At 41.2% G+C, this 17,982-nt stretch overlaps 1 protein-coding gene across 3 annotated transcripts in view; it reads left to right on the top strand.

The window, feature by feature from the left end:
* Positions 1-17,982, top strand: part of LOC140735960 (solute carrier family 12 member 5-like) — a 1,160,378-nt gene that overhangs the window by 539,718 nt on the left and 602,678 nt on the right. The window contains exon 1 of one of the 3 annotated variants that reach the window (XM_073061589.1): positions 10,416-10,685. The exons of the other annotated variants lie outside the window; for them this stretch is intronic. Coding sequence (XP_072917690.1) covers positions 10,634-10,685 — 52 coding nt within the window. The 5' untranslated portion in view covers positions 10,416-10,633. Of the gene's footprint in view, positions 1-10,415; positions 10,686-17,982 lie in introns of those variants that run through there. 3 annotated transcript variants of the gene reach the window in all.

The following is a 17,982-nucleotide window of genomic DNA, read 5'->3' as shown; positions in this document are numbered from 1 at the left end:
TCGCTCTCTCCTCCAAAGCAGTCCAGTGGAGCGTGTCTGACTGTCATGGGGAGGCACCTATATGGACCAATGTCGTTTTGTTATTACAAAGTGCCTAAGTTTCACAACTGTGTTAGACTGAGAATATTCCTGTTTGGATTTGTACAGGTTTCATGGATTAAAACATCATTTTAAATCTCCTTTTGGCCAATTTCCCAATTGCACGGTGTCGTGGTGGGCCATCATGCTAAAGCTAACGAGGATCTAATGGATCAAACAAACCTGCTTTTGTGTCCTCACAACTTACATCCCAACTTGTTTTTCATTATTCATAAACATAAGTTGCAGTTGTTTCAACTAAGTCATTAAAATAATCTCAAAATACCTGAGGACCCAGAATTAATTCTGATACCCACAAACAGCCAGATTAAGAATAATCTGACCAAGACCTCTGTTTATTAACCAATCCTCCATCCACAGCCAAAATATTATTCTCACATTTTCTTTCTGGTACCTTGCTGAAGAACCTTTTGTGTAAACATAGAAACATAGAAAATAGGTGCAGGAGTAGGCCATTTGGCCCTTCAAGCCTGCACTGCCATTCAGTATGATCATGGCTGATCATCCAACTCAGAACCCTGTACCTGCTTTCTCTCCATACCCCCTGATCCTTTTAGCCACAAGGGACATATCTAACTTCCTCTTAAATATAGCCAATGAACTGGCCTCAACTGTTTCCTGTGGCAGAGAATTCCACAGATTCACCACTCTCTGTGTGAAGAAGTTTTTCCTCATCTCGGTCCTAAAAGGCTTCCCCTTTATCCTTAAACTGTGACCCCTCGTTCTGGACTTCCCCAACTTCCCCAAAGCCTGACAACTGCTTTTGAAAATCTAGTTTACCACACCCACTGTTTCACACTGCTAATTACATTCTCAGAAAGTTTGCTTAGATTTGTTGAGCACATTTTCCCTTTCACTTTTGCAAAAGCATGCTGACTCTTTCTAATCATCATAATTTTCTAAGTGCCTGTGAACAAATCCTTAATTGTGGATTACAACATTTTCCCAACATACAGGCCAAGTTAAACACTTGTCAATTTTGTACTTACAAGCTACACCCCACCTGTACCATTCCAGAGTGCAGGGAATTATAGAAGATCATCACAACTGTATCCACAATCATTAAAGCTACTTTTAGAACTCCAGGATGCCAGCCAATTTCAGGGATTTGTTGGCTCTTACAGCCATTCATTCCTCCCTGAACTTTCTGCTTACCAATGTTAATTACTTGTGGCTCCTGACATTGTTTAGTTCCCCATTACTTTGGGTACATTTAATGTGCATTTTACTGTTATAATATCTATTTCTGCCTTTAAAGATCCTAAGTTTGTTATTACTTCTTTCAAGAGATCCTGTAGATGCTGAAAACTAAGAGTAACACACTCAAAATGCTAGAGGAACTTAGCAGATCAGATGGTATCCATGGAAAACAATGAAGAATCAAGATGCCTTGATGAAGGGTCTTGGCCTGAAATGTTTCAACCTTTATTCATTTCCATTGATGCTGCCTGATTTGCTGAGTTCCTCCAGCATTGTGTGTGTGTTATTATTAATCTTTTCCCCATTTGCAAAATGTTTAATTTTTTTATATATTCATGCTAGCTTACTCTCCTAATCTATATTCTCTCTGCTAATTTTTTTTGGTCAATCATTGTTAACTTTGAAAGCTCCCTGTCCTAGACCTAACTGGTTATCTTGGCAATATCATAAATTTCCTCATTTAATCAAATGCAGCACTTAACATCCTGATAGACTGGAATCATTCACTTTTACAAAAAACAGTTTTTAATTTCTTATCATACTTTTATTGAAAATGTTTAAATATTTTCTTAATATTTGGCATATTGACCCATTAGCAACCTTTTAAATTTAATTTCTCTCACTTCTACAATTCACTTTTCCTGCTAATACGTATTTTAATGAAGTTCCTCTAGTTGAAACATAGCACCCCAAAACTCTATGTAAAATGTTATCATATTGAGAACTATATAATAAAAATTACTAATTAATTTTCCCTTGATAAATGTATAGATTTAAAATGGCTGATTTCTGGTTGGTTCTGAGATTTATTGCATCAGCAAATCATCCAAGGTATATGCTGTATATATTCATCCTCCCAGCCACTGATCCTAATTTATTTGTTCATTCCAAGTTGAAATGAAAATGCAGCATAATTACTCTATTACCTCACTACACGTTCCTCTTATTTCTTGATTGACACTCCTTTCAACAATCTATCTGCTATATGCAATCCGTTCATCTATTTCCATTAGATTTTTGTCACTCATTCTCTGTCAGCTCCACAAATACAGATTCTATGTCTGATCTCTATGTCAGGAAAATTCCTCATTAGTACGTTATCAAGTGCTTAGACATCAGAGTACTTCCACCTGTTACTTTTCTATTTCTACATGTGAAGAACCCTGGAATATTTATTGCACAGCCCAAGGTTCAAAGTAATTCTTTTTAATCAAAAAACATATACTCTAATGTCACCACACACAATACAGAGATTCATTTTCTTGTGGGCATACTCAATAAATTCAATAACCATAGTCCAATCAATGAAAGACTACGCCACCACACAAGCAGGGCAGACAACCAATGTGCAAAATACTGTACAAATACAAAAAGGAAAAATATAATAAATAAATAAGCAATAAACATCGAGAACATGAAATGGAGAGCCCTTGAAAATTAGGCCACAGGTTGTGGTAACATTTCAGTGATAGGGAAAGTGAAGTTGAGTGAAGTTATCCCCTTTGGTTCAAGATCCTGATGGTTGAGGGGTAATAACTGTTCCTGAACCTGGTGATGTGAGTCCTGAGGCTCCTTAACTACTTCCTAATGGCAGCAGTGAGAAGAGAACAAGGTGGGAGTCCTTGATGATGGATGCTGCTTTCTTGTGACAAAACTCTGTGTAGGAGTTCTTAAGGGTGGAGAGGGCTTGATCATGATAGACTGAGCCATATCCCCTAATTTTTGTGGGATTTTCCATTCAAGGGCATTGGTGTTTCCATACCAGGCTGTGATGCAGCCAGTCAATACACAGATATAGAAGTTTGTTAAAGTTCTACATGTCATGCGGAATCTTCGCAAACTCCTAAGGAAGTAGAGGCGCTGCTGTGCTTTCTTTGTAACTGCATTTACATGGTGGACTCAGGCCAGGTTATTTAATGATAACACAAAGGAATTTAATGTTTCTGACCCTCTCTGTTTCTGATCCTTCAATGAGGGCTGGCTCCAGCTTCCTCCCCTGAAATCTATAATCAGCTTCTTGGTCTTGCTGACATTGAGCAAGAGGTTTTTGCTATGGCATCACTCATCAGACAGTAACACTGGCATTACAGCTATTAGATTAGAGTTCATATTTGTGGCATTTTTATCAATTTTATAAATGCTTCATGCATTTAGAGGACCACGTTTTACATTTACCCTTTGATATTTTCCTTTACTTGACCTGATTACTGATGCATCATTACTGTGGAATTTATGACTTTTATTGTCATGCACTTACTTTTGCAAATTTGCTAATTTGTTATATAGACTCGAATAACTTCTCACTGACTGTCTCCATTGTTTTCATTAAAAGTCCTATCATTGGGACCAAAATCCGTAGTAATTCATTTCTCCCAGCATTGATTGAACCCCAGTTCAAGTGGATCTCATAGAAAGAGTTTCTTCCTTTTGCACTACATCTGTTTAGGTCTCAAGAGTAGAAATTCTTGTCTCTTACCCATTCAATTTGAGCTAGGCCTCCAGCTCTGTGCTCCGTGTATCCCTGGGTCAACTTCTGCAGGGCTTAAGAAACAATCTAGTGAACCTGTCCAGTAAATATTTGGTTCTAGATTTTAATCATGATGTTAGCTTTTCAGGTTCACTTTACAGAACCTTATACCCTGTTCAACTTATATTAGTTTCTAATTGGTCCATTTCAAAATGGATCACAATCTCCCTTCTAGTCCTTTCTCAACCTATGGAGATTATATAACCCTCCTATCGGTGAGGTACTGTGCATTTTTAGGCCCCAGTTTAGAGCTGCAGAGAATGGTACTTCTTTCTCTTTGAACTCACTGTCAACTACATTACTACGTTCCTTCTCCCCTCACCTATTTGATTGACCTCCGGTATCACAATGTCATTTTGCTCATCCTCCTAAAGGCCCAACAAGGACCTGGAATTAGTGGCAAAATGTCAAGGCATGAGTCCTGAGTGTCAGTACATGAGGGGTACAGACAGGGTAAATGCAAGCAGGCCTTTTCCACTGAGATTGGATGAGACTAGAACTAGAGGTTGTGGGTTAAGGGTGAAAGGTGAGATGTTTCAGAGGAACATGAGGAGGAACTCAGAGAGTGGCGACAGTGGAATGAATTGGATTTCAATATTTAAGAGAAGTCTGGATAGGTGCAGGGAATGCTGTGATATAGAGGGCTGTGGTGCAGGTTGGTGGGACTATGTAGAATTATGGTTCAGCACACATTAGATGGATTGAAGGGCTTGTTTCTGTGCTGTAGTGTTCTGTGACTCTTTGTCACCTCTGACTTACATCTGCTGCTAACCATGAATCAAACCCTAGCTGTTGTCATACATATATGGCGTGTTTGCCTCCCAGATAAATCACGGCATCCAGTTTCACAATCACATCTCTGGATAACCACTAACCAAACCAATCATGGCCTCCTCCAGAAAAAATCTGTTAGCCTCCAGATAACTCCCCTTCCCTGACATCACATATCTGAATCTGGGACTTTGTGTTCTTGCTGATCTCCAGTAACTCCCACATACTGCAGCTGCTTTACAACACCTGCGCTGCCAGCACTGTCTTCACACATTCAATTTGCTAGAGATTTTTTTCTCCTTGAAAGTTTTGTAATTGGTAATTATTGTAGTTACATGCACCACCATACAGCGAAAAAATTTGTTTGCCTGCCGCCCATACAGATCATTCTATGCTTAAGTAGATCAAGCTAATACAAAAGGGAGAAAAGAAATATTGCAGAACATCATGCAACAGTTAAAGAGGATGTGTGGAGCAGGCTAAAACAAGTTAAAGTCAAAGTAATTTTATTATCAAACTACATATACTTGCAATTAAGTACAATATCTACCTCCTGTACCTAATAAAATAGCCACTGAGCATATGTTCATGGACTTCTGCTGCTGTAGCCCATCCACTTCAAGGTTTGACATATTGTGTATGTACTGAGTGTAGCATTACTGTTATAGAGCATGTGCGGTGCAGGCAATGTCAACTCAAAGTCAAAGTAAATTTATTATCTAAGTACATATACACAAAGTGGCCACTTTATTAAGTACACATGTACACCTCCTCATTAATGCAAATATCTAATCAACCAATCATGTGGCAGCAACTCAATGCATAAAAGCACGCCAACAAGGTCAAAAGGTTCAGTTGTTGTTCAGACCAAACATCAGAATGGGAAAGAAATGTGATCTAATTAACTTTGACCGTGGAATGACTATTGGTGCCAAATAATGTAGTTTGAGTATCTCAGAAACTGGGGTTTTCATACTCAACAGTCTGTAGAGTTTATAGAGAAAGACAAGAATAACCAGTGAGCAATAGTTCTGTGGGTGAAAACACTGTTTTAAAGACAGAGGTCAGAGGAGAATGGCCAGACTGTTTCAAGGCAACAGTAACTCAAATGACCACATGGTACAACAGTGGTGTTCAGAAGAGCATCTCTGAACACACAACATGTCAGGCCCTGAAGTGAATGGGCTACAACAGAAGACCACAAACATACACTCAATGTCCACTTTGTTAGCTACAGGAGGTGCCTGATAAAGTGGCGCTGGGTGTGTGTCACTATATGCTACCTTGAGATCCTGCTTTTCTTGCAGGTATTTACAGGAATATAAAAAAATACGATAACATTTATGAAAACTATGCAGACTCACAAACAACCAATGTACCAAATAAGGCAAATTGAGCAAATGATAGAAGAGCAAATATATAATACTGAGAGCAAGTTGTGGAGTGGTGGAGGTCTGGAAAGTGAACTCCCAGCAAATAAAATTCAAGGACCACAATGTGATGGATTCAGAGAAGAAGAGTTCATCTTTTTTGTACAAGTGGTCAATACAAGAGTTTTACAAGAACAGAATAGAAGCTGTGGTGGAGTCAGGTATCTCCTGCTTGACGGGAAGGGGAATGACCAGGGCGGGAGTGGTCCTTGTTTGGCTTGACTGCTTTCCCAAGGCTGCGAGAAATGTAAACAGATTAATGGAAGGGATGTAGGTTTTTCTGATGAAATGGACCACGTTCACAACTCTCAACTCACAATTCTTTGCAGTCTTGGGCAGAATAGTTGCCATAATAGGCTGTGATGTAACTGTATAGGACGCTTTCCCTTAAAGCATATTGATTAGGTCACTGCACTAAAAGATTTATTTTAAAAATAAGACAGAAGATAGTGACAAAAGAGGGAATATGGATTCATGAAATGGAGATTGTATTTGACAACCTGTTGAAACACGTTCCGGTTATATCCAAATGCAAATCAGAATCAGGTTTATTATCACTGACATGTCATGAAGCTCATTGTTTTTCAACAACAGTACAGTGCACTACATAAAAAATGCTATAAATTAGAATATGAAATGTATAAAAAATAAGTGGAAAAAGAGAGCAAATATAGTAAGGTAGTGTTCATGGATGCATTATCCATTCAAAAATACGATGTTAGAAGGGAAGAATCTGTTCCTAAAATGTTATAACCACCTCAGTAGGTTGTGACAACTGACAAATACTCATAGTGTAGTCAAGCTTTCAGTAGACCTTCGATAAGGCACCATTATTAAACACAATTAGAGCTCATGGTATAGGGTATTGAAGATTAGATAACGCATAAAGTCGAGAGTAGGAATAAATTTGCTAATTTCATGGTAGGAGACCGTACATAGGGATTGATGCTACCTACCCCCTCTGCCACTTCCTTTCCATCCTAGACTGGCTGTTGGACAGAAAATAAATCAGATCAAGGCCCCCTGGTTAAGGCGCTAAGATCTCTGCACACTGAGCTGGCCAGTTCCTCTTTCTTGGTAAACATGGAGAGATGTTAGTTTGTATCTCTCTCCATAATGGTGACTGATTGACAAAATGTCTTTCAATACTGTCAAAGAGAGAGAGAGAGGAGAGCTAATTAAAATGATCCTGATAGGTCTTGACAAGATGGATACAAAGGAAACATTTCCTCTTGCAGGACAATCTAGGGGGATACTGTTTGAAAATAAATGTTGCCAGTTAGAGAGAGGGGGTGTAATTCCTTTTATCTATGCTTCTTGAGCCTTCGGACTCTTCCTCCTGATTGTTAATGGATGCAGAGTCTTTGATTGTTTTGACGGTAGAAAGCAGATGGATAACTAATCAGCAAAGGAGCGAATGAGATTGCAGCTGCCTTGAACGCCAAATTCAAGCCCATCTCCAAACTCCATCCACTGCTTTTCCATCCCAACGTGCCACCCTCAGTAGGATGGAGAAGCCAGCTGTGGGCAGCACAGTGGTACAGCAAGTAGAGCCAGAATCAGGTTTAATATCACCGACAGAGTTCGTGAATTTTTCGGTTTGGTGACAGCAGTGCAATACATGAAAAATTATAAATTACAATAAGAAATATATATAAAAATTAAATAAGTAGTGCAAAAAGAGAAGAACAGTGAGGCAAACACGAGGAAATCTGCAGATGCTGGAAATTCAAACAACAACACACAAAATGCTGGTGGAACACAGCAGGCCAGGCAGCATCTATAGGGAGAAGCGCTGTCGATGTTTTGGGCCGAGACCCTTCGTCAGGACATACATGGGTTTTATCCATGTAATATACATGGGTTTTTTTTCATTGTCCATTCATAAATCTGATTGATGGCAGAGGGCAGAAGAAGATGTCCCTAAAATATTGAGTGTGCATCTTCAGACTCCTGCTCCTCCTCCCTGATGGTAGCGATGAAAAGAGGGCACGTCCTGGGTTATGGGAGTCCTTAATGATGGATGCTGCCTTTTGAAGGTGTCTTCAATGCTGGGGAGCCACTGCCACACGGCTCCAGACTCCCATTTTAAATCCTAATCTTGGGTGTTGTCTGAGTGGAGTTTACACCTCCTCCCTCTGACGACATGGATTTCCCTTGTGGTGCTCTGGTTTCCTCCCATATCCCAGAGACATGTAAACATCCACTACAGGTTGCCCCAAGTTTGTAAGTGAGTGGTAAAAACCGGAGGGAGCGGGGTGGAGGGGTGGGTGTTGACATGGATATGGAGAGAAAATAAAATGGGAATGGTTGTTAGCATGAATTAGATGGGTTGAGTGGCCTTATCTGCACAAGATCGCTCTATGATCTGTGAGTGGTTACTGCGGATATATGGAATGAAGAACTGAAGTTACAATCAGATCAACCATGCTTTACATTTAGCGATACAGCACAGTAACAGGCCCTTCTGCCCAAATGAGTCCATATGTCCTATTAACCTACAAAATAGTCCGTCTTTGGAAACTGGGACACCCGGAAGAAACCCACGTAGTCACAGGGAGAAGGTACAGACTCCTTACAGACAGTGGCAGAAATGGAACCTGGGTTGCTGGAGTAGTAACAGCATTACGCTAGCTGCTAAGCTGCCATGCTTCCCTCTATTGCTCTGTTTAAATGGTAGAAAAGGCTTTAGGGGCCGAGTTCCTGCTCTGCTCCTCATGTATACCCGTTGTTAGACTGCAAAAATCACAATTACATTCCACAAGCACTGGGATTGGGGACACAACGTGGCGCAGATTTCACTTCCTGTGGGATTGTTTAGCACAGAAAAGATTAATGTGTGGAGCATTCTTAGACGAAGCACAGAAAGACATTTTTAGATGAAGCCTTTCATTTCTTTTAACAGCTAATGGAATGATTGTGAAATGTAGTCTCTATTGCATTGGCATATGGTAGGCAGATCTACACAGCAAGATCCCACAGCAATGTCTACCAACCAGGTAGCCATAAACTAATCATGGTTAAGGAATAAATACTGCGCTGAAGGGATCTCTCTTCCCCTTTTCCAAGATGGTGTCATGAGAAGCGAGAAGAATACAAGGTTGACACGGTAACATAGTGATGAGCATAACACTATTACAGAGCCAGTGACCCATGCTCAATTCTATCACTGTCTGTAAGGAGCTTTTCTGTTTTCCTCATGACCATGTGGGTTTCCTTTGGGTGCTCTGGCTTCCTCCCACTTTCCAAACACATACAGGTCTGTCACTTAGTAGGTTACATGGGTCCAGTTGGGTGGTGCGGGCTCACTGGGCCAGATCGCTAAAAAAAAAGTTCATCGATAAATGTCAGCGCAGCCTCCCCTTGGGTACTCCACTGAAGAGCCGACCTTTTGATGTCACTTCCTGTGACATCGAAGAGTCTTACTGTTGGCACAGTCGCAGCTGAAGTTTGAGGCCTTCTCAACTCAAGGTTTTTGTCCTCGTGTCTTTGGTTTGGGACTTGAACCCAGAGTTATTTGACTCAGCAGCCAGACAGCTACCAAGCCAGACACAACTGTAAAAAAAAGAAGTCAGCCTGACTGAATTTTCTTCCTTCTGACTGGATTGAAGGCAGGAACTTGAGATTATGTCATAAGAAAGGGTCCCACAGGATAAACACCTGCTTTTAGTTTTGCATCCCCACCTCTGTGGTTAGAAGGACTCATTTCTCTTGCATTTCATGACATACTGATATACACTTCAATATAACAACTGACCTTTGATAGTCTGAATGCTTGCACAATATTGCAGGGATGCAATCTGAAGATTGCAGATAGATAGAAGTTGAGAATTCATTTCTCCTCTCCCCCCAGCCGGACTCCCCCCTCACAGTTACCGACACCATCCTAGGTGTGTCTGCTTCTAACTTGGCTGCCCCTTTAGAAAATAAATACGGTGCAAAAAAAATCTAACTGTGGAAATTTGGTAAGTGTTACTGCTGAAGAATTATCTGCAGTAGTAGCCTGTGGAGGATTAATAGGCAATTTTTTTTCAATTCCACAGCAGGTTATGTGAAACCTTATTTGTATACATTTCTGCAGTTCAAAAGGATGCTGTTAATCATGAACCAATTTTCTGAAATACAAATCAGACTGCCTTTTGTTAGCTCTACTCCATTTCACATAAATATTAATCCTGCTATACTCATAGAACTGATTTTTCTTCCCTATTTATCATTTGTATTTCATTATGCTGTACAGAGTGCACCACTTCTTGTTAAGAATGCGAAGAAAGGTGCCCTAGGGCTTCTGTAGAAAGCCCTGCCTCTCCATCCACCTCCCCCTCACCACCCCCCACTGCCCACACCCTCTATACACACACACACTCACACACACACAGATAATGCCTTGTGCATACATGATGACTTCAGTCAGCTTGAGCTTACTGCTGTCGTGTGTGCTGAGACGCTCTGCAGTGCAGCCTCCTCTTCTGTGTGGTAGATAGAGAGAGAGGGACCTGATTGCAAGCTAAAGGCTCTGGTCCGTCTCCCCGGTCGACAGCCACCACCTCCCTCCCCTGACCCCCACCCCCCCTTAGGCTGAACCCACAATCAACTGGGAAACACCATGATCAATAATCTGAATGAATGTGATGATGGAGAAGGTGGTCCAAACCAGGGTAAGTGCTGGCATTCTCTGTCTTGTTGCTTCCTGTCAAACATTGCTCCGTGTGTGCGTGTGTCAGGAGATAGGATTACACAGAGCGAGCGAGCGAGGGAGAGAGAGGGATCGACAGAGCCTGCAAGCTAGTGATGTGCTTCACCACTGTATACATGGTTACCATGTTGATGTCCGTCTGCAGTGCTGGAATGTGTGGCCGTGGCGGAGGGTGCCGTCAAATGTCCTTTCGACACGCTGTCACTCTTCAGGATTAAGTGGACTGTTCTTTGATGCAGATTCAGCATACCGGAGGCAGGGTGACAGCTGCGAGTCTTTGATGTGAAAGATTCAGAGGGGCTGGCTACACGACTCCTGCTGATCGCTTGCAACCTTTGCTTTTCCCTCTGTCTGCCCCTTGAGGTCCGTAATTGTGGGCTTCTCCTCAGGGGCTGTATGCAACCCCTCCAGACCTGAAGAGAGAGCTTCCATGGAACAAACCCTTAAAGTTGCCCCTTAATAATAAATTGTAGGTAGGAATGGGAGGTGAGGGGAGAGAGCATGTTAAGGGTAACTACATAAAGCTTAAGAGAGTAATGTGGATTTCAGTGGCTTAGTAATAAATCTGCCATTTGGTTTCCAAGAGAAGAATCAGTACAGAAATCTGCTTTGTGTTAAGCTGTTAAGTGCTTAAAATAAAATGACTGGATGGGGGGGGGGGGGGGGTCTGCAAAATGTGCTTCCTTTTTAATAGTGAGCAAGTACTGCAGTGCTTTTTTTTTAATGACGTCTCTGCAACGTGTGATTGGTAATAGAAAAAAATGTTGAAACATACTAAACTAAACACTAAACAGTAAAGCCCAGATGTGAACTGTTGTATTGGTCTGCTTGACAACGAGATGTCTGAGAAATGAACTGTGGACCAATTTATGAAATTCTCCCTGCACTAGAAGGAAACCATGTCCCCTCCTGCAAGTGTTCCTTTAAAGGGGTTCCATTGGTAGTTATCAGATATAGTAAAAATCCTGCAGCATTTTGATATTTCCACTGCAATGTGGTTGCATGCAATATCTTACCAAGCGAATTACTAATTATGGAACTGCAAGTTAGATATTAAACACCTTGATAAGAATTCAGTAGGTTTTGAAATTGTTCCACTGCAGGATATCACCAAGAGTCTTTGATTACCTGCCTTAGGAAATCCCCTATTGCTGCATCACATAACAAAGTGACTACCTTGTGTAACGTGGCTGTGGGATTATGTGATGTAGATTTGTAGCACAGGCTATGTGTGATACTTGATAAATCATAGTGTCAACATGAATATTTCCCTGGAATGGTAAATGATGCAGAATGATATGAACTATTCCTACATCTGCTCTGTTTTCAATTTGACTGTAACAGAAGATCTGCATTAAAAAGTTTCTTTTTAATAGAGACCTTTTATTTGCAAACTGCATGATGATAAGTTGTGTAATATTTCTGTGAAACTGGGTCATTGGTCAGAGTTTCAAATGCATGGATTAGATGAGAATATTCAGTTAAATTTGGCATCAAGTCCAAAATTTTTCTTCTGAATTCTTAATTTGGAATATGTCAGATTAGAAGAAGGGTACGATCAATGAAGATTAAGATACATGGACAGTGTCAGACCAGAGTGGTAGCACAGGCAGATTCAGTCTCCTGTAAGGCAAGTTGGCACTGGTCACACACCTGTGACGGCATCCAAATTGCTGGGCATGTTAGTGTGTACACACCCTGCTGTGACCAGAAACACAGACACAACAGACACAGTGGTGGCAGTCACGTGATCACCACGCCTGATTACTTTGGGCAATGAACTTCCTCCCAGCTGAATCAAGAGGTGTGGAAACAGGTTGGCTCGTCGCACAGACTGCGGCAGATGACACTTTAAAAGCAAATGCAGAGGAAACCGAAAAGCAATTTATAAAGGGCGGGTGATGGTAAGAAAACTGAAGAGTCCTGTTGAATCACAGAAAGCAAATTAATTTTTGCACTCTCGAGAAACGTCCTGGGCGCTTGTGGTGAAGGAATCTTTCTTCCACTATCCGCACAGGCTACACGCAATGTTCCCTGTCAGTACTGATTAAATTACAAACTGTCACAGCACATTTCAGAGAGAGAACCAGGTGTAGAGATGCAGAGACTTGGCACAAAGAACAAATCTGATCTTCACCAAATTCTTGACATGAACTTGAATATCCTGGCAATCTTCTGAAGTAGCACACAGACGCTTTCCTTAGATATAATGTGACTATTTTGCATTTGGCATGTTGATGCTCCAGCGACAAGAAAATTAATTTTTATTGCCACCTACCTCTCTGCACAACCAGGGTGAAGATCAGGAACTCAATCTCAAGTCACTGTAAATGGGTTCAGTTCCAAAATTGAATTAATATCTGAAATATTTATTGACTTTTATTTTAACCATTTGCAGTTTAAAAAAGATCATTGTTATTTTTATCAACCTTCAGTCGTACAGTCAAGGCTCAAGATTGTTTAGTGTCATTACAGTGCACAAGTGCAAAGGAGAACAAAATAATTGTTACTCTGAATCTGATGCCGCATAAAAAAGTGCAAAAAATAAAGAACACAAGAAAAAACATAATAAATATATAAGATTAGCTTATATCCATAGATTGATTGTAAGTATATAAAGTGATGCTTGGTACAGGAGTACCTGTACATAAGGTGATTCTGACAGGAATCAGAAGTGGTGGTGGTGAGTTTGGTGGGTTAATGGGTGCAGGTGGTGAGCTGCCTTATGGGTTTGGGTCCTGGTGTGTAGTCTCTTCCCTGATTGAAGTTGGACAAACAGTCCATGAGTAGGGGGTGTGGGATCCTTCATAATATCGCTGGCTTTTTCTGTATATATGTCCTTGATGGTGGCTAGGCTGATGCTGGTAACATGATGGGTAGCTTTAACTGCCTTTTGTAAAGCCCTCCTGTCCATCACAGTTCAGTGTCCGTACCATGCAGTGATGCAGCATATTATGATGCTCTCAACTGAGCCTGTGCAGAGGGTTGTGAGTATTGATGAGCATTGTTGAGCTCTCTGCAGCCTCAGAAAGTAGGGGTATTGGTGACCTTTCTTGACGGTGGGGGATGCGTTCTGAGACCATGAGAGGTTGTATGAGATGTGCACTCCAGGGGTTTGAAACAACCCAGGCATTAACTAAGATGGCCACCATGTTGAAACTCAAAGAGTCTGAAAGAACAAGTTTCTCTTTAGATCCTTCAGATACTTGCTATCACTCTATTGGAGTCAGCAATAGAACTTGGATGAAGATGAAGACCTAGCTTTGAATTGTCCTTAAGAGTCTGAAAGCCCAAGTGGCATTTAAGAATGCCCCTTTAGAAGAAATCATTCATTTCTCTAACTTACAGCAATTTCCCCCCCCCTCCCTTTTTCCATTCCCCATTCTGATTCCCCCTCACCCCATCTATTCTCCTCTGATGCCTCTCCTCCTTCCCTTTCTTCCATGGCCCACCGCCATCTCCTATGAGATCCCTTCTTCTTCAGCCCTTTACCTCTTCCACCTATTACAGCCCAGCTCCTCCCCCACCCACCCACCTTCCCCCTCAGCTGGTTTTCACATATCACCTGCCAGCTTGCCCTCCTTTTCCTCCCCTGCCCCCGCCTCCTTATTCTGGCTTCTTCCCCCTTCCTTTCCAGTTCTGATGAAGGGTGTCAGACCGAAACAGTGACTGTTTATTCCATTCCATAGATGTTGCCTGTCTTGCTGGGTTCTTCCAGTACTTTGTGTGTTGAGCCCATAGTTCCAGCATCTTTCTTTTTTTAAGAAAGGAAGTCTTTAATCAAACTAACACAATAAGCCATCTCAAAGGGACTGGTGCAAGTAATAGGTCTTTGTTTTAGCAACAGTTCTCATTCTCCATTCTATGAGACCCAGATATAACAAAGTATTGAACTGATTTGTATTGACTTTATTTCTTACATCCTTCGCATACAGGAGGAGTAAAAATCCTGAAGTCACGTCTCCATCTAAATGTGCCATATGCAATCATAGTAATATATGATGATTTATAATAAATAGAACAGTCCATATGATATAGAGTACACACAAAGCAGTGTGAGTTCATCAGTCCGATGGCCTGGTGGAAGAAGCTGTCCCGGAGCCTGTAGGTCCTGGCTTTTATACTGTGGTACTGTTTCCTGGATGGTAGCAGCTGGAATAGATTGTGGTTGGTATGACTTGGGTCCCCAATGATCCTACGGGCCCTTTTTACACACATGTCCTTGTAAATGTCCTGAATCATGGAAAGTTCTCAGCTACAGATCCACTGGGCTGTCTGAACCACTCTCTGCAGAGTCCTGTGATTAAGGGAGATACAGTTCCCATACCAGGCAGTGATGCAGCCAGTCAGGATGCTCTCAATTGTGTTCCTGTAGTAAGTTCTTAGGATTTGGGGGCCCATACCAAACTTCCTCAACTGTCTGAAGTGAAAGAGGTGCTGTTGTACCTATTTCACCATACAGCCGGTATGTACAGATCATGTGAGGTCCTCAGTGATGTAGATGCTGAGGAACTTGAAGCTGTTTACCCTCTCAGCTCCAGATCCATTGATATCTATAGGGGTTAGCTTGTCTCCATTCCTCCTGTAATCCACAACCAGCTCCTTTGTTTTTGCGACATAGAGGGAAAGGTTGTTTTCTTGACAGCACTGTATCAGAAAAATGACTTCTTCCCTGTAGGCCACCTCATTATTGTTTGAGATAAAGCCAATGAATGTAGTGTCGTTGGCAAATTTAATTAGCAGATTGGAGCTGTGAGTGGCAATACAGTCATGGGTATACAGGGAGTAAAGGAAGGGCTCCTGTATTGAGGTTCAGAGGGTTGGAGGTGAGGGAGCCCACTCTTCCAACCTGCTGGTAATCTGACAGGAAGTCCAGGATCCAGCTGCACAAGGCAGGGTGAAGGCCGAGGTCTCTGAGCTTCTTCTCGAGCCTGCAAGGAACTATGGTGTTGAATGCTGAACTGTAATCCAAGAACAGCATTCTCACATAAGCATCCTTCTTCTCCAGATATTTAAGGTTGGTGTGTAGTGCAGTGACTATTGCGTCATCTGTCAATTGGTTGTGTCGGTAGATGAATTTTAGGGGGTCCAGTTTGAGTGGTAGCAAGTTCTGGATGTAATCCTTGACCAGCCTCTCAAAGCACTTGCTTATTATTGGTAGGTGGTGCAATAGGACGCCAGTTGTTCAGGCATGTTACCCTGGTCTTTTTTGGTACAGGGACAATAATTTATTGAAAGGACCTGTGTATAGAGGTGACTAGAGAAGGAAATAGACAGCCCGTGTGGGACACAGACCAAATGACCAATCTGAATCATGGTAACTCTACATTCCAGTAAGGATTGGATCTGATAGTTCTCATTAATGCAGTTTATTTACATGAATGGAAGGGACATATGCTCCAACTAGGGGTAACAATCTTTAAATTTTTCATCAGGATATGATTAGTGATGTTTTTAGTATTGCAAGCATTGCAGGCACTGATCATTTGCCTGACTCCTGTGTTCTATACTTCCCTAATCTTACCTCAAAATATAACCTCCAACATCAGGGAACACCTTTATGACTCTTCGACACTAGATAGATAGATAGATAGATAGATAGATAGATAGATAGATAGATAGATAGATAGATAGATAGATAGATAGATAGATACTAGAGATTCTGCAGGTGCTGAAAACCAGAGTAACACACACAAATCACTGGAGGAACTCAGCCGGTCAAGCAACATCTATGGAGAGAAATAAAGAATTGACAGAGGGTCTCAGTCCAAAACATCAACTCTGTAATCCTTTTCATAGATGCTGCCTGATCTGCCAAGTTAATCCATCATTTTGTGCATGTTACCTTTATGACTCTGATCCCAGGTGTCTGAATGGATGTGGTGCTAAGAGTGTTATATAATTACCTGTGCCCTACTATGGAATATGCTTATATGCACTGGCTAATTCAACATGCACTTCAATCTGTGGAGTGCAATGGGGGGCATTCTGATCATTGTGCCTAGTGGGAATTCAAGATCACTATTGATTTCCTCATGATTTATTACTGTCTGTATTTGATAAGCATTTTTCAAAATTTCATCTATCATTGTTTCATCAACTTCTGTCATTTGTTTAATTCATTCTAATGCTTCCTCTGTACTGACCATGTATTCACATTTAATTTGACTTGCAATTAGGACCAAGTATCATTGTGAGCAAGACAATGTTGTCAACAAGAAATATTCACAAATCTGTTACTAAGGCAAGATCATCTTTTTTGGCATTCTGCTCGCTCTCCCTGCTATGGTGCAACCAGCTTAATTATACCTGATTTTCTCTACCTTTTAATATTCTGGTCAATGTACTAAGATTGAAAGAGTACAGAGAAAATTTACAAGGATGTTGCTGGGCCTTGAGAAGCTGACTTATAGGGAAAGGTTGAAAGGTTGAATAGACTATTCCCTCAAGCCTAAGAAAATGAGGGGAGATTTGTCAGAGGTATACAAAATTATGAGAGGTATAGATAAAGTGAATGCAGGCAGGCTTTTTCTCTGGAGACTGACTAAGCCTAGAAATAAAGCTCATAAGCAAAGGGTGAAAAGTAAAATAAAATATTTAAGGGGAAACCAACGGGGAAGTTTTTCACTGAAGAGGGTAGAACAAGTTGCCAACAGAAGTGGTGGATGTGGATTCAATTTCAACATTTAAGAGAAGTTTGGATGAGTATGTGGATGGGAAGGGCGTGGAGGACTATTGTCCAGGTGTAGGTTAATGGCAACAAGCAGGAAAACAGTTGGGCATGGACTGGATGGGTTGAAGTGTATGTTTCTGTACTGTAGTGTTCTATGACTCTATGGATCTATTCCCAAGGTTTTGATTAAACACAACTACTTTGACCTTAATCATTAGCCTATTTAAAACATTATAAATTATAGTTTGCAGTCTGAGGATTACCATGTAGTAATGCTTCTGACATCAAATGCTATTTCCATGAAGCCATAAAGCTTGGTGAAGCCAAATCTACAGATTCTGATATCTGTTGCTTCATTGGCAGGTGTTGATCCCATCACACCACTTAGGACTCAGTGGAACCTGATAGACCTGTTAATGGATGCTGTTTTGTTGTACTGCTCTTTTTGTCTGGCAAAGTTAACAAGGTTCTAATCTACTGGCATCCACTACCTTCCTACCCTCAAGTAACCTCTCCCCAACCTCCATCATTCAATGATCAAGGGTCAACTTCATTTGTCATATACACATATGTATATTAGGAATTT

Source organism: Hemitrygon akajei, chromosome 11 (assembly GCF_048418815.1).
Source record: "Hemitrygon akajei chromosome 11, sHemAka1.3, whole genome shotgun sequence".
NCBI lineage: Eukaryota > Metazoa > Chordata > Chondrichthyes > Myliobatiformes > Dasyatidae > Hemitrygon > Hemitrygon akajei.
The sequence above is the reverse complement of the archived record's forward strand: the minus strand, read 5'-3'. Positions and strand labels throughout refer to the sequence as shown.